This window comes from Glandiceps talaboti, chromosome 1 (assembly GCF_964340395.1).
Source record: "Glandiceps talaboti chromosome 1, keGlaTala1.1, whole genome shotgun sequence".
In the NCBI taxonomy this organism is placed as follows: Eukaryota; Metazoa; Hemichordata; class Enteropneusta; family Spengelidae; genus Glandiceps; species Glandiceps talaboti.
Genome location: NC_135549.1, coordinates 10,036,617 through 10,055,552, shown reverse-complemented (window position 1 = coordinate 10,055,552; position 18,936 = coordinate 10,036,617). Strand labels below are relative to the sequence as shown.

Genomic DNA, 18,936 nt, shown 5'->3' with positions numbered 1-18,936 from the left:
TTATGAACATCTACCGTTGAAGTTTATAGAAGGTTCAAGGCTAATTCCAGTATCACATATCATAAACTTGCTTGGCTTTACGGATTGTTGATTCTTCAGCAGTCATTCCGACAGAGTACCATGGCACATGACTAACGACGGCTAAACGGTTACGTTACGTTCCGCCCTGCATGCACTGTCTGGAGATGTGGGCGAAAAGAAATGTGAATTTTTTTCTCTCCAATCCCATACTTCCAGCTCAGTAGTCTGAGCTTCCAGTAACACTTGATATCTTTAAAAGTTGAATGTCAAATAGACCGTGAGTGAGTACGTAAATCGTTGTACTAATCTTTGTACCAGGTCTATTTCATAGGATATTATTAAATAAATTTCAATATTGTGTATCTCTGGAATGTTCACTGTCAATATTGACACAATATTTAATCCTAAATGTTAATGATCCTAAAGACTACATATTGTGTTACCTTTTATCACCTCTTGCTGTAAGGTTTGCGATCTGCTGGGCTGCTACCATATACCCTACACGTAGGGTCTATGCTGCCACCAAAAGTCGAATTTAAACGTTTTATGGATGACAAAACATATCAAGAGCCTGTGTGTTATCACAAATCTATTAATCAAATACTAGTACTCTAATTATACATAACACGTGTTTCATTATTCTCCACTTTTAACACTTGATCACGTGATATATTGAAATATATGTGACATCGTTAACAATGTAAACGATGCACTTGGTACTGTAACGGTAGTCAAAAGTCTGCCTAACATGATGCACACTTTAGATTTATCACCCTCATAATATCTGACCATAGCACTTGTTAGTTGTACAGTTTATGGTTGTTTACGGCTGTATTAGCTTTTATCGTGTCGCACACTTGACACTCTTGAGAGGTTAAATATGGAGTCACAAACTTCGCCATTGGTATAAATACCACAGTGCACACTTTTCTAGTATCACGGTTATAAAGAAACCTTGACATGAATTGATTGTTCAAATAAGCAATTATTTCCTGTTTTTGTATCCATAGCAATAACTGCAGTAAACTCTGTAGTTATTGCAACTATTCCATGACAGGTTATCCGAGTTCACGACGTCTATGGAATTCGGATGAGTAAATGTGCACATTTAAGCTTATAGTTAAACCTTGTAAAAGTGAAGTTGAAAATACTGTAGGTCTACATCTTCAAATTATGGCTTGACAAGGGACACTGCAATGCGGGATAAATAAAGAGGAAATTAATTTAAAGGAATGAATAAGAAGATTAAACTAATAACATCGAACAGAAGACATATCGTAGTACTTATTTTCTTTTCACGAGACATACGTAAAGTTCACACGTGTAATACGATCAGCATCCCCCTTTTATTGCAGGGCGATGGGTCGAGGTTGAATTATATGTATAGCGTGTGTTTATAGTGATCTTAGACATTTTTAAAAGGGTCAGTCTACTTCGAAGTACTCTACACCTAACATCTGTTTTCAAACAACAAATATTTCATTCATATTTTATCAAAATACACAGACATTGTACATAGTGCCTGGAAGTTGGCAAACTCCAATGATCTGAGCCCAACACTTGTATTCCCTATAGGTATTACCATGTAAGTCACGACACCCCATCACTTTCATCCCACACACTATGTAAATGTATCCATCGTGTTTTGGTGATCTGCCGAGTAAACTTCCTCCTACACACTGGGTATTCCAATCCACGGGTTGCATGTATTATTGCCTTCGATTCAGTCATTTTCATCTACACACTGATATACCATAGGTCGCATTAATTAGTATGCCTTTAAGACTGGGTCAATATTTTCAGACCACTATAGTTGACTGAGGTCAATTTCATGTACACATTGCTATCCCTAAAGGTAGCACTTATTATGATAACGGTATCAATATCCTCCCACATACTAATACCCCATAGGTGTCACCAATTGCAAAATGTATGCATACGACAAATTCCATCAACATACTGTACTATATGTCGAAATTGTCATTTTATCATGATAAACACAGACAATTTTATACTCTTCCAACTAATTTACCACACTGAGACGTCGTTTATTGACGGGTCTATAAGTTGTTACTAAACATAGAACGCCGTAAATCCTCATACATATTAATAACAATAGAAGAAAGACAACAAAGTCTACTATACAACATTGGAATGAATAGACAACAGTACAGTAAGCATCCGTGTTATGTTAAACTTCTCAAGCGTATCCAGAAAGGATTAACCCTCGTTTAGAATATTTCTCGTGCCTTTCCCTGATTGTGTCAAGCCAAGAAAAACAAAATATGAAATGTTATCCTTCAACTAATGACTTTGATGCATCAACATAAAGAAAAGTAAAACGTGTCCGCAATTACTCAATCTGTCGCACCGGCTTCTGTTACCTACTCTCTCTTCTAAATTTCTTAACTAATGACACAGTTAAGTGGAAGAATGTTCAGTTCGAGTCAGTGCCCCGAGACAGGGTAGTCAAGATGGTACTACATATATTGTTGTAGATTTACATATACAGGAAGTCATTTTGATTTACAACATGTGTGTGTGTGTAACCATGGATGTAAGTTGCACATACATGGTGCAGCTGAGACGAAATGGACAACACATTTATATCTAGATATTCCGTCGTTTTTAATACCAAAACCAAAGTGTAGGCTTCGTACAATCATGGTTGTACAATGGATGTCTCGACATGGAGGTATGCAGTAGTCTCTCTACCTACACAGTCTTAGTTATGGTTCAATAGCTGTCATCATGCATGACTCATCGGTTCAATATTACGTAATAAGCATTCACTGGCCCAATCCGGTAAATGTGAAAGTAAAAGAAATCGCCTAAACCATGACGTATGTGAATTGACTTATTTCTCTAATCTATGATTTAAACAAACTCTTTGAAACATGCCAAATAAAGAAATAAAAACTAAAGAAGGCATACCGACTTAGAAGTCATGCCCATTAGTCAAATGTCTAAGATAGGGTTATCGTCATCTGCTTAAAGCCCCCGCCCCCGTAGCTGTAACTGGAACTATATTTATTCATAATTTTGTTCGTATTTATGTTGTTGAAGCATGCATGGTCGTGATGCATTGTGTAAACCCTACAACATCACACAAAATGTACAATTTTGTGACAAATGAATTAATGGTTCGTAACTCTTGCAAGATTGTTTACACACGGACATCAATATATAGTGAACACAGAGTACCATATATAATCATTTATATGGAATAAGTAAACAGACGACTCTCCTAATCAGCAAAGGTTTTAGTGTATTTGTCAACCTTGTAAATGAACAAAAGTGACGGAAAGTTACGACGACAATGTTTATTTATAGAAAAGGATCTTTGTATCACAATTACGTCTAATTTAGCACATTTTCTTTCGGATGAATGTTAATATGAATGCTCTTTCAAAGTAATGAGACAGTTTTACCTGACAACCTTTTAAACTCTTTGTTCTATATCACTGTCTTTGAATGTTTGGTTAGATAATATATTAGAATATCGGCATTGAATGAGACGGTTTCCCACAACCTGGACAAAAGTAACCATCGGCTATTTCATTGTTATACAGCCCATTAAATAAATAGATATGGTAGTGAGTGGAAGGGAATTCATTTTCATTACCAAAGTTAAAATGATATTCATAAGTATACACAAACAAAGTACAAACGATGAGCCATGTCATCATTTCGTTGTGCACCACTTTCAATCTAATCTTTCTCTGGTGTGTCATAATACAAACTTATAATTAGTTGCTGATAGATACTGCGGCAATCGGACGGAGCCTCGATACAAGCCAAAAAAACTACTACAATTTAAACTTATTGCAAATTACTAAAACTATAAAGCGACATTCCCATATCACTTCTATAGATAAATGCTTCATTTTACATATAACATAAAACATGATGCCTTGTTGCAAGTTTGTTATCCATGTGAGATATTCCCAAACTTCAGTATATGATAGCCTATATTTCTCTTTTAAGTACCGGGTATATGTACGCCATAACGTCGCCAATAATACACATTTTCACCATATGGAATATATTTATAAAATAAACCATTTTAGTGGTGGCTGTTTTTTTAAGGGACTGTGCAGTAGGCTATAGTTTGGAGACACGCGGTGATTGAGTGTGCCGTTAGCACGAGTCGACAAATCTCTGGAAAAACGAAAACAACGTATGGTTATGTCTTTAAACAGAGACAATAATGTTTGACTATCTTCCGGCAACGTTGTCATTTGGTATGCGTATTGGCATGATTATTAATGCCTGAGTAGAGAGCCCTGTCAACCAAATCACAACTCTCCCACACAGTAAAGCCATGTGTTGTGGGGAGATAGTTTAAATCTGTAGGTTGTCTGTGGTTGTCTGAACATGACTACTCTAGACTGGTTACTTCATAATTTCTAATACAAGTAAACCCAAAAAGTGAAAAAAAGGTAACGTGCTCTTTGTTTTAAACATATATGAATGGTATGGTTGGGATTTGTGGCATATTGTGGATGGAAACCATATGAATGCCATTGAAGTATTTAACTCTAATATGGTACTGTTTTTCTTTTTCTAGATACTCGATGCAGTGGTGATGGGAAGAGTGTGTTGAGTCTGACTCCTGCAAACGTTATGGGTCTAAGCACGGAATAATAACAAACACGTGTTTTACGATATATATACTTCGTCACGCCTTGAAATGGAGTTAATCCGTAGTTTTTTGTTGCTTATTGTCGTTAGTGTTACCATGGCACAACCTCAGGCACCTGTCGCAATTATCGATATTCCTGGTCAGATGTCCTACTCTGTTATAGATAGAAATACGGGCGACATTTATGTATCGGTTGCAGTTACACAGAACGCATCAATTGTATATAGACTTGCAAATGATAACCTGAATATGACGAGCGTCGCAAAAGTTGTTGGTTTTATAAAGTTTATGATAATTGATTACAACAATCATGTCATAATTGTTTGCACAAATGATGGTCGCTGTTCTCCCTATGACTTGGAAACTCTTATTACAGCGGGGCAACAACCCCCAAGTGAATGCATTGTATCAAACATTGCACCGAGTCAAACTGCGTGTACTCCAACAGGTGCAGACGTTGCAGCTTTCTTTGCAGGAGCGAACGATGACCTTCTGTACATAGCAACCAGTCCTGGTTATGGTACGAGTTCTGACTGCGAAACGCCAAAATTTGCAATCAGGAATACTACATCTATAACCAAGAATTACCTTAACTTGATATCGAACCCACAGTCCAACGAACTATCAGCCATTTACATATCATCTTTTGCAGAACCCTCTTCCTTGGCAGATAACGTCGTCTATGCATTCAATCACAGAGGTTATAAATACTTTATTGGATCATACCCTCTCACTGGACAAGACTTCACATACACGTCACGTATTTCACGTATTTGTCAGTCGGATACGACGTTTAGTTCCTACATGGAAATACCATTACAGTGTCGTCAAAATCTGGCTACACTTAGTCTCAAGAAGCGAAGCATAGGTGTGCCTGTAAGCAGTGACTCCGTGGAAATAGTTTATAACAAGTCAGTAAACTGGGCACAGATGACAAAAGCTAGTCAAAGTATGGCGGAAAGTCTTGGTTACACAGAAAGTGAAGATGTTCTCTACTATATTATGTCATATGGCGCTGTTTGCGTTGTCTCTATGGCCAAAGTTGAACGATTATTTAGAGATAACATTCAACTGTGTTTGGATGGTGGCAATCTGACGTCAGCAGTTCCTGGGAATGGACGTGTGAAGTGTCCAATAAATGTGAGTTGGAGACAACTTTGATACTTATATTGTACAATTTAAAAAAGTATCTATTCAACTTAGCATACCTATCAACTTTAAAAAGTGATGTTTTGTTCTCAAAACTAGATTATCAAAATCTCTACTCTCTAGCAAAGTTTCTGTTCAGAATCTTGTAGACTGTTCATTGTTTCAAATTCTATCATAAAACATGTATCATCTAGAAATTTGTTTTAATTGATTTGCGTTAACGCAGGATGAAGTTAATTGCCGATGGCGTGACAAGTTTTAAGAATATTACATTTCCCACATCTTCATAATGTCTGAGGTACATCCATCGTATGAGTATGAGTATGAGAGAGAGAGAGAGAGAGAGAGAGAGAGAGAGAGAGAGAGAGAGAGAGAGAGAGAGAGAGAGAGAGAGAGAGAGAGAGAGAGAGAGAGAGAGAGAGAGAGATGGGAGGCAACTGATACTAAGAATTTATCATTTTATTGATTGATAATATGTTGTTATTTTGGCATAGGACGTGAGGATGATATCGTATGTGATAATTTAAAAATGATACTTTTATAATAAGAGAAAGTAAGTAGGAGTCAAGTCAATCAATTACAGCTGTATGTTTGTTTAATCCGGTGAACAGGATCTTGATTTTACATGCAAAGTTTAGTAATGGACCCGGGTAATGAACCCGGGCCTTTATTCCCCTCCGGTAATATTTTATATTTATTTTATATTGCCTTGTTTGTTGCACTTCTTTTAGGAGCAAGTAACAGCAAGCGATGTTGAGTGTGGTATACCAGGTAACTTGCCGTCCATACCCCTCGCTGGACCCATTCCACTTGTAGGGGAAGTCGTGTTTGGGGTTAACGAAGCAAGAATGGCTGAAGTCATTAACGTTGGAAAGCATTCAGTTCTCATATATAGTGATGGTGGAGCTTTCTATGGAATGGTAAGTGCACTTAGGACTATATCGAATCGTCTCCTGTATATCTTGTTAAATTATATTATTAGATTGATATTTTGTTTGACCAAGTTAGACACAGCGAGAGATATACACCTTACAGTTTCAATATGTTAAAGCATATAAAACAAAATTAAATTGTGTTCTGGGTTTGGCGATTTCGTTATCCTAAAGAGGCAGTATTTTTGGTTTCTATAACGTGTTCTGAGCGGACTGAGTTATAACGACTGTACGTGTTCATTTAGAGGGAGTTAAGTTGACCGATGTCATGCGCAGTGATACTTTGATGCAATGAAAGAACTGTGTATGTAGACACGGGTGTTGGCCGATATCCTATCATAAATAGCATTGGTCCTATTTGTGCGAGTGGCGTATAGCCATGATGCTGTACTATGCTATTACACCTCGCCGGTCTTGTTTTCATTGAGCAGAATCGAGTCACTTTAGGCTAACCCTTGTGCAGGCATTATTTCCATGGCGATATTGTCCTTGCTGGCATGTGTTGTTATTTAACTATTTCATACTATACCCAGATGATAATTTAGTCTTTTTATGACTATCTAACATTCTAATTTATTTCTGTGTAGGATGTTATATCAGCGAGTGCACATCAATATGTTCCGGATAATTATCAAGTGGTTGTATGTCCAACTATCAGCAAAGAATTACTTTTACATCCAGATAATATCCACACCTACACGCTGGTAACCACATACTCAAGAACTGAGGTAAAGAGAAAAGATATGGTTTCTCAATTTTTTTGGGGTTTATTGTGTACATGGGGAATGTCGTAGAAACCCGTCAGTTTGTATGACGAACTTAAAGGTGATACAATGTATAGTGTGTGTCAAAGTGAACAGCTATTGCTACTGCTGTTAAGAATTTTGACGGCAAATTCTAGTTTGCTGTTATTATGTATAAACATCGCAAAATAGTAAACCGATAATTAATGATCAACTTCAATGCGTACTTCAATTCCATCACTAATAACAATGTATGCGTTCATATTAGGTAAATACAAGAGTGATGAAAGCCCTATTGTCCAACTGCACCACATACGAATCGTGTACCTCATGTGTGTCAGACCCTTATTGTGGATGGTGTAAGCAACAAAACAGGTACTTTTAGTTGTGATGTTTTAATATTAGTCCATAGAAGACAAATACAGACAGACAGACAGTCAGTCAGTCAGTCAGACAGACAGACAGACAGACATACATACAGACAGATAGACACAGACAGACATACAGACAGACACGGACAGATAGACACAGACAGACAGACAGACAGACAGACAGACAGACAGACAGACAGACAGACAAGCATTGCCAACAGATATTCACGTACATAGAAATAGATGGGATTCGGCATATATATACTGAAGCAGCTACTTTCAGGGTTATTTTCGGAGGTTAGCTCACAATTATCAAAACCTAAAATCATTTTACCACATCAACATCACATCAAATAATATTACACACTTTCATATTATATAGGTGTACGCTAGAGCCATTCTGTCCGAGGGCTGAATGGTTACAACAACATGCATACTCCTTTTATCGAGATGATGCTTCAATAAGTCCTGTATGTCTATATATCGAACTTGTTGGTGATTATTGGATTCAGGTAAGACCATTTGCATACTTTTACAACACGTTAAGTTGTCGTTATTTACCATTTCTTAAACGTTTTTTTTTAGCTTGATAGCTTAATGCTATGCTATGCTACACACATTGCATTCAGCACTGTTCTCCCCAGTGAGACACCTTTATCTAAGATATATATATGCATGCACATACATACATACATACATACATACATACATACATAATACATACATTCATACATACATACATACATACATACATACATACATACATACATACATACATACATACATACATACATGCATACATACATACATACATACATACATACATACACGTATTTGATGATGAGAACGATCGACTAGATTAATAAATAATCAGAACTTGAGAGCCATCATGTATCATGTACCACAAACATTTCGCATAGACGGTAGACCTGTCAAAGTCAACCTTGGTTCAGTGCAATATAATTTTATACCTATTGGACAATATGTGTATACAGTTCCTTCAATTCGTGAGTAGTTATTTTTAATGTACGAGGGTAAGATGTGGAAATGCCATTGAAATGTGACATGGAAATATTTCTATACGACATACCGTCCGTTATATTCATTCCAAATATCCCTACTATGCTGTACTATAACGTTGAATAGCACACAAAATGAAAGGACAGGTGAAATGTTTTAGACCTCCATACATTAGTGTAAACAAACAAACAAACAAACAAACAAACACACACAAACAAACAAACAAACAAACAAACAAACAAACAATACATGCATTTACATTGTTCGTTGTAGTTTTCTCCAGAGGCTGGACTAGTAACTGGTTCAACCAACCTAACGATTAACATAGCGAGTGAGATGCCCTTGCCGATACACTCGGAATCGGAAAGCTCCATTCGAATCTTTATCAGTTATTTGGTGCAATGTGAGAACGTCTCCGTTTTGTCCTCTGATTATGACTATCTGTACGACAGCTATTCCGATTCTGAGTTTCTTCCGTCAAACCACAGGTAAGCAAACACTTTTATACCAATGGATTGACAGCTTGTGGTTTGATTTCTAGCTATAGCACCTACTATAATGACAGCTTTATAAGTTTAAGTTTGGATTGGCAACATGTCATAATTCTTGTGAAAGTCCCAAAACACAAGAGATGGCAGTAGTTGTAACATCACTTATGACCAAAAGTCTCAAACTTCTAAAAACTGCAATACTTGTTTATTGAATTTATCAACGATTTGTCTCTCTTCAGTCTGACATCGTGCTTTTTTTTAATGGACGATATATAGCACACTTCGGTTTTTGACAGCTTCCACAGTTTCAATTGTGATTTTCAAATTCCAGATAATTATGTAGAAATCTTACATCATATATATTCTCATTTCCAGCTATTCTCTCAGCTGTTCCGTGATGTCACCACTATTTGAATTCGAAGCCCCGGTATCAGTATCTTTCTTTCATTGGTCAGCCTTTTCCAACATAATACTCAATTCAACAGATTCGTTTGAGTTTACGGTGAGCAATATTTTAAGAGTGTTCTAAAGCTTGCATTGCAAAGTGAATGTTTGAGCTGATTGTTGATATCATTTTTCAACCATAGTAGTCATCAAAACACGGAATGTATCAGTAGTTAAAGAAGCAATTTTATGTGTTACACAAGCATGTTAAGTTGTATGTTGCAGCACTAAACTTTCACTATGCGCCCGGAATAGTTTACGCTCGATAATTCTAAAAGCGGTCTCCTAAGAGAAGAATTACTTGAAAAGCAAAATCTTGTTTAAATAGCAACTGCTGTGAAGAGGGGTACATATTGAAGTCGTTAGTTATAGAGTAGTGTTGTCTAATACATTACGTTCTGTATTTTAGGGGACGTAACTTACTTATAGAATTACATCTTTATTCTTCAGTATTCGGTTCCGGAAGTTTTAATGATTTAGAATTGTTACTAGAAGTATCGCACTATGCTGTTAATCTGTTTTATTAATACTTCTGAAACTATATCGCCCACAGTTTCCTCAACTCAGAGACTTTACTCCGATATTGGGACCAAGGTCTGGCGGAACTCTGGTTGAATTAATAGGCGATCACTTACTGACTGGAAATTCTATCGATGCAAGGATTGGTGGAGTAAGATGTCAACTTCTGAGGTAATCATAACACTAGTTATTCCGAAATTGAGAAAAATACTGAATTCGAAAGTATTCAGACGTGCCACTCTCTTATAAGATGTAATGTAATGTAATGTAATGTAATGTAATGTAATGTAATGTAATGTAATGTATGTAATGTAATGTAATGTAATGTAATGTAATGTAATGTAGTGTAATGTAATGTAATGCAATGATATGTAATGTAATTCAACGTAATATAATATAATGCAGTGCAGTGCAATGCAATGTAATGTAGTGTAATTGATAACAATGCAGTGTAACGTAATGTAATGATGGGTAATGTAATATAACAATCCAATATAATGTAATGCAATGCAATGCTCTGAAATGTTATGTAATGTAATGTAATGTGGTGCAGTGCAATGTAATGTAATGTAATGTAATGCAATGCGGTGCGGTACAATAATATAAAATGTAATGCAAACAGAAACACGCGAATTCCTCACTAGATTTTTGTTTTTTTTGTAGTGTCGAATGTAATGTGAAATGTAGATATGATGTCTTGTAATGTCATGATGGTTATGGACATGATCTAGTGTGATCATAGAGAGTGTACGTAGTGAATAGTTTGTTTATAATGTTTGTAATTACAAAAAGCAAACACTCTTTTGCTAATATTAGAAGAATGCACATGTAATACAATAATCACTTCTTTGAAAATAAAAAGAAAAAAAAAACCTTCCAATATTCATTAAAAATACTACAAAATCACTTTTAACATAATCGAGAGTCTTAGTATTGTACTAGTATATCTGATTCACAGATCTAAATCTACAGTAGCATTAAACATGAACTTACATGTAACCCGTACACTCTGCTACTCTCTGTGGAAGAAAAGTGGGTGTCGGAATTGAGTCCTATTAATTCATTGACCTTTTGACATGACTATGTAAGCATTCTGACAAAAAAGTTGATTCATAACCATGCGTTGAGAAAAAAAGAAGAAATGTTATTTAGTTTACACGTTGAAGACAGTCTGAAAGGTATCAAATTCCCTTGTTTAGGTTTACTTGAGTAACTCATTGTTGTCTTTCAGCAACATTGACAATGTGTGCCTACCAGTGGTTTCTTCATGCTCGTTTTAATGACCTTTAGGTCTCGCACTTGTAATCAGTCGTTTTTCTTGGTATGTATCGTGTGTTCAGGGCTCACTCTACCGAAGACAGCCTGTTTTGTATCACGGGAAGAGTACCGGATCCTATGCAGTCACGCGTGATTATCACATACGAGAGACTGTACACAGTGGAATCGATTCGACGATATACATACACAGAAGACCCGTTCATTGAACAAATCTATCCCCTGAGGACATTTGTTGGGTATGTATACAATAATGTGGTGACCATAATTGTATGTAATTCTGTATACATAACATTTGTTGGGTAGGCTGACAGGGTGGCCGCGTAAGAACGATTCATTATATTCATTGGGTATAAGTTCACGTGTGCAGTAACAATAAAAGTGAATTCCTGATTCTAAATCTGGAAAGATTACTGTGTTATTAAATTTACAAATATATATATATATATATATATATATATATATATTAAACAAACCAAATTGCCATCATAATTACGAACCCAGTATTTGGAACTAAAGGGAGTTTTCTAAAACCAAAACCAAAATGTGGCTACAATGTAAGGAGACTGTAATAACTACTCATTATTACACATATTTCAAGTGAATGTATTATAAATATTGCAAAACTATACATGTATATGATTAACTATATAAGTAAGGATTCAATAATAAATAACATGTGAATACTTCTAATCATATTAACAGTGGTGGAGAATTACAATACATAACTGGTACGAATCTAGATTCTATTGCAAGACCACAGTTTGTTGTGGTGATGTCTATCAATGGCAGCTTTGCTGGTGAATTCAAAAACGTAAGTACAGATACAGGTACAGAATTATTATATACCTCCTAATGTGTATATGGGATCGGCAATGTTATTTTATCTCTTTTATTTAAAAACCACCCTTAGAAAACTACATATGAATGTTTTACTAGCTATCATTCCTTTTCTTCTATTTTCGTTTATCTGTAACCCAGGCCTGCAATGTTTGGAACTCTACGTCAATGACATGTCCTTCTCCAGAAATCGTTATATCCACCGCGTTAGAAGAGACTACCGTTAAACGTAGTACTGATGACGAGGAGTGTTATTTTGTTACACGCACTGCCAGTGGAGAACCCGTAGAATTTCAAATTGGGTTTATCATGGACGGAGTTGAAGCTTGGCTTCCATCATACATCGATCAATACCTAGACCAGCAATATACCACCCTAACAGTAGCCAGGGATCCAGTGTTTTATTCGTTCGAGGGTTCCAGGAATATCACCTCTTCGAACACAGCAAACAATCCATACCTTGTAATAGAGGTAAATCACTCATACTTACATCATATATATTACAGATACATAACGTTCATCATTGCTAGTCATCAAACCATAATGTAAGATCAACTTGCAGAGTCTCCATTCAAATCAAGCAATTTTAATATTCGTATAAAGAGCCACTCTTTTGTATCGCCTTAGTTGGAAGATTTGTACACCTACATTTGAATTACATGTACTTTAAGTCGTTCCTCGTAGGTTTGAAAGTTAACACAAAAATCGTCTTTGTAATAAACTGAAAAGATCATTGGTGTGTTATTTGTCAGGGAGAGAGGCTGAATTGTGGAGCTACGAAAGAAGACTTGAGAGTTGAAGTTGGATTGGATTTCTGTCAACCAATCATATCCCTGTATCGCACACAATTAACATGCAGACTACCTGATATCCAACCCCCAATCAGACATGATTATGCTACCGACCACGGCTTACCACATGTTTCAGTAAGTTCTGTCTACCTGTCATTGGATTTAATGCAAACGTAACGTAAGATGATGTGATGTAGAGAGACAAAACGATATACAGAAATGTGTGTTACAAATGTTGTTTTTTTACAAGGAAATTTTACAACAAACATGTAAATAGTTTTAACAATGTATTACCCAAGGTAATGTTGGTAACTTTTCAATGTTTTTTGAATGTTTTATCTTGACAATTACAGAATGTATTCATAACGTTGCTGTACTGTCTTAACAAACTCATTCTCTCTGCTTTTCATACTTTGCATGACAGGTAAGAGTTGGTTCAGGTTCCAAGGTCTATCATATTGGATACATAGTCTACCAACAGTCGGCCTCCACATCGGGTATTCAAGGATGGGTAATCGCAATTGCGGTTTGTGTCATTCTGTTGGTGGTCATAGCTCTAGCTGCCATAGCCTTTTTTGTCCTTCGTCGAGTCAGACGTCGAAAGCATGTGGAAAAGAACAATTTTAAGAGATCAAAAGACAACGATTACCAAATAGATGGACCAACCTCTACAGTATCATACATTCCTGGTCAGGACCTCGAAGGGGGCCTTGTTAACATATATTCTAGCGGGAAAGGTATGTGTGCAAAATGCGAATCTCACTCTTGATTAATAATATTCAAAAACACCGTCTATCATGTCAATAAAACAGATAGATGTTCTATTGCGGACATTTGCATCGATCCTCACATTTTCGATTTATTGTGCATTATATCATGCTTCTGTAACCATGGTGAAAATTCATGATGATATTATAATAATATTAAGAATAATAATAATAGAAATTTATATAGCGGCTAAAATCAAGAGAGAGACAGTGATCAGAGTCACTTAAAATACAAAACACTCAAAAAGTACAAAAACTAAATAAAACGGTGACATCTAAAAGAAGGCAAGATTAAAAAGATGTGTTTTCAGCATACGTTTAAAAACATTAAAATTATTACAATGACGGATTTGGAGAGGGAGAGCATTACATAAAATTGGTGAAGCAACACTGAAAGCCCTGTCACCATGTTTTTTTTTGTCCGGGCTGTAACTGTTATTTGTGGAATTCCTGCTCAGTATTTCGATTTGAGATTTTACCATCTTCAAAGTTAACTGCATAATAGACACAATATAATGTACTTGTAATATAATAAAATATGTTTACGTGTTCTTTGATGAAGGCAAACGTGAAACTGTCATGGAACAGCTAGAAGATGGGTTACGTCTACAAGTACAGGATGCTTTGATATCAAATGATAAACTTCAATTACTGAGTAACGATATGCTTGGCAAGGGTGAGTTTATAGTACGTCATTTCCGGATGGTATACTTCAATTACTGAGTAACGATATGCTTGGCAAGGGTGAGTTTATAGTACGTCATTACTGGATGGTACACTTCAATTACTCTGTAACGATATGCTTGGCAAGGGTGAGTTTATAGTACGTCATTTCCGGATGGTATACTTCAGTTACTGAGTAACGATATGCTTGGCAAGGGTGAGTTTATAGTTCGTCATTACTGGACGGTATACTTCAATTACTGAGTAACGATATGCTTGGCAAGGGTGAATTTATAGTTGTTCATTTCCGGATGGTATACTTCAATTACTGAGTAACGATATACTTGGCAAGAGTGAGTTTATAGTACGTCATTACTGGACATTATACTTCATTACTGACTGAGTTACTGTAACGGTATGCTCAGCGTGGATGAGAATGTGGCACAACGTTATCCAGAATAGTTTGAACAAACCTTTCTGTAGAAGGTCGAGTAGCTATAGGAAGTCCCAGAAATCGCAAATGAAACTCAAGTGAGAGGTGTAACATTCCTGGACGTTTTCGATGACAATAAAAGTGTATCGGGTCCAAAAACACATAATTACAAATCTTCCACCACCATAGATACACATGTATAATAAGCTGTTATAATTACAACCCTATTTTTTCAGGACAATTCGGTCGAGTGGTATTAGGCGAACTTACAGACAAGAATAACGGTATTCGTCAAGTTGCAGTTAAATCACTCAAAAGTAAGTAAATGCGGCACTTTAGACCAAATCGTAGCATACATGTACGTGCAATATAGATTGAACAACGTATCATTGTCGATTAATTCAACAGTGTGTATTCAAAGACAAGCATAGCTAAACATCCTGACGACAATACAGCAATGCAATTACCTTGTGTTATTCTCTTGAAAAAAAAATTACCACATCTTTTAAGTTACTACGAGCAAAACTAAAAAAGATGTATTTTGAAAAGTAAAGTTCTATTTTTTTTTTAAATGTCGAACTTGCACGATTACATACAATGGCAAAGAAGGGCGAGGATGACGAAGTGTAAGTACGACAAATGTCATTCAATGCCAATGAACGTGAGATCATTAATGTAAAGTCATTGAACTTGACAGTGAACACTTAACACTTAAGTACATGTTCATTTCTAGCTATGACGGCAATGGAATACAAGTGTGATCCTAACACCATTCAAATAAATATACACGGAATCCCTCGATTTATAGTTTTATTCAATAAGTAAAAATTTAATAATTAACGCGGGCCTAAAACAGTATTCTAGACCCGATCTATGCTGTGGCGTACCACCTTGCCTTGCCCACATAGTGTGAAATTGAACTAGTGACTGACAACGTCGATTTGTTGGTTCAATGGTCGTAGCCAATACTTGTATGTACGTATCATTTCATGAAGTGATTGAATAGTTCGTGGCACGATTCATTTGTAACGGTTATAACATGTAGTGCGAATCCTGTTATTTCACAGAAAATACCGACATTGAAGATGTACGTAAATTCTTGGAGGAAGGTATAATGATGAAAGACTTTGATCATCCTAATGTGCTGAGTTTGATTGGTGTATGTATTGATGAAGACCAGAGTCCTCTTATTGTATTACCCTACATGAAACATGGTGACTTGAAGTCGTTCATAGAAAAACCAGAGCGGGTAAGTACATACATTTGTCAAAATACGAATATTGGCACACGTTCGTCTAATTTGTCATACAGTTTCTTTACAACACCAGTTCATTTGTGTCTGTCTTTTGGTGTCTATTGAATCTGACCCGTACAATAGTCAATAGTGATGCATGATGTTAGAGACGCCCGACGGAATAACTTTTGAAAAGCGCCACCTACGGCATAAAATTGAAGACCTCGATCAGCATATCTGTAGCAATACATTTACGTTTACTACTTACTTTGCATTGCCTTGCAGTATATTGCAGTTTATTTAAGTTTGTATCCCATTAGTAATTTGGCAAATTTATCTCTCCATTGCGAAATTTTTTATACTCTGTAAATCAAATTTCTAGTGTGTATTAAACGAAATTCGTTCACTTTCTTGTTGTAGAAGAAGCCATTATTGGTGACTCTTGAGCTTTGCATAATTTGATTTTAAATAACCCACCTGCATGCAAAAAAGAATTACAATGCAGATAGCACTGTTTGAATTTTCATCATGTGCAATACCCATAAATCAACATTTTAATTCACTATTTGGTCACTCAGACCTAAATGAAGTTCGCAGACAATTTGTAGGTCTAAGCTTAGCCGGCCACTATAGAGTACAAAAGTCTAACAAATTTAAAGTGGCTACTACTTATACTTATGGTATATCTGTGGATATACTAGTCGTGTGTGGTTACAAACCTGTCTGTATTAATATTCATCTATGGATTGACGTAAAACGTTGCCATTACGCATACTTTGTACTTTTGCAATGTCTTTGTCAAGGCATTCGAAAGAGAAGCCAGAAAATGACCGGAGAAGAAAAACTCTTTTTTTTTTTTAAATATGTCAAATGTTAATATAACAAATGATCTCATCTTCCTTTATTTCACAAAACAACAGGAACTTACGGTGGGCAAACTTCTCACTTATTCGATAAACGTAGCTCAAGGGATGGAGTACCTAGCTTCCTTGAAATTCGTCCACCGTGACCTGGCTGCCAGAAACTGCATGTGAGTATTAGTCAAGCGTAATAAAGTATACTAGTTCAACATTTCGTCCGACGAACAATGATTCATCCTGTAGGAAGCCACTGTCGCAAGCCAGAGCACACATTTCTGCTGACGCAACGAAATATGAAGCTTTGGCTTCTTTTACTCTACTGTTCAGTATTTTTTATAAGTAATGAATGTTCACAAATTTTATGGTCTGGTGGATATACGTCTTTGAAGGTGCCATGACGATGGTCGATGGGTTGAAGACGTAATATCATATAACAAAACAATTCGTGTTATCATAGTCACCTCGTTGCATGTTTTGTTTTGACTATTCGTATTGATACATGCGTTTTTTCAATATTTTCACCAGGGTTGATGAGTCAGAAACGATAAAGGTTTCCGATTTTGGATTATCACGTGATATTTATGAACGAGAGTACTACGCCAGTGAAGATAAAAAGGCCAAGTTACCGATTCGATGGATGTCACTGGAAAGTATTAAGAACAATATATACAATGTGAAGACAGACGTGGTAGGTAACTCAATTACGAATAGATATGATGTTGTGCTGTCCTTAGCCTACAGCATTTTGCACAGACGAAACGTAAATGTATATAACTGCACTATTGCAGTCATCTTTATATCTGTGTTCTACGCCGATGCTTCCAAGTTGATTTCTCATCAATCTTTTAAGTCCATCTCTTCCAAATTAAAAATCAATTTTTTCCAAGAAAGGTTTATTGAAACCAAATTTTGTTAGTAACAAAAAATATATAAAGGAATGTTTTTGCTACTGTCAGTATATGAATAATCTGTTATATTCTGACACGCCATCTTCTTTATCAGTGGTCATACGGTATCCTAGTGTGGGAATTGCTGACAAGAGGGGAGCTGCCTTACGCCAGTGTGGATAATTGGGATATTCCTAACTACCTCGAGAAAGGAAAGCGTCTTCCCCAGCCTGCATATGCTCTCGATACTATGTGAGTATCAACGTTTTGTCTTGCAGAACAATTCTGACATGTTCCCAAGGTAACAAGGGAGGGATTGTCAGTATCTCGTATATGTAAATGACATATAATCTCATTGTTGGTGACTAGCTGGAAGTTTGTAGAGTGCAGTACGATATGTTTATGTATAAACGAAATCGACTAGTATAAACTGTAAGACCGACACATTATATTTGATTTAGTCTAATAATATCGACATTTGTATAATTGCAGGTATGAACTTTTACTGAAATGTTGGCACCAAGATCCTTCTCAGCGTCCTGACTTTAATGATATATGCCAACAACTACTAGACCTGCTCAGTAATGGAGAACAAGACGACGAAAATTATTATTTACAACCTGTACAAAGTCCATATTATATGGCTCTCTCTGATTGAGTTATTTGCGGTCTGCCATATGGACTAATTAATGACTGCGCCAAGTTGTTCACTACACCCATGCCGTATGTTATGTGTAACCCATAGCAACAGATGTTGGCTAATAATTCTAGGAAGCTTTTGCTGTCATTAAATATCAACATCTACTGAAAAGTCAAAATCTTTGGGTGTGCAATTAATTGACGGATAGTGT

General features: G+C 36.2%; 1 protein-coding gene across 1 annotated transcript; it reads left to right on the top strand.

The window, feature by feature from the left end:
- Positions 1–4,762: 4,762 nt before the first annotated feature.
- Positions 4,763–18,743, top strand: LOC144432918 (hepatocyte growth factor receptor-like). The gene is made up of 18 exons (XM_078121227.1): positions 4,763–5,806; positions 6,547–6,735; positions 7,335–7,475; positions 9,155–9,369; positions 9,748–9,874; positions 10,370–10,506; positions 11,676–11,849; positions 12,316–12,424; positions 12,592–12,921; positions 13,203–13,376; positions 13,666–13,978; positions 14,571–14,684; positions 15,341–15,421; positions 16,172–16,353; positions 17,259–17,368; positions 17,724–17,886; positions 18,201–18,337; positions 18,578–18,743. The coding sequence occupies exons 1-18, from the start codon at positions 4,763–4,765 to the stop codon at positions 18,741–18,743; spliced, it is 3,906 nt and encodes a 1,301-aa protein (XP_077977353.1).
- Positions 18,744–18,936: the final 193 nt, after the last annotated feature.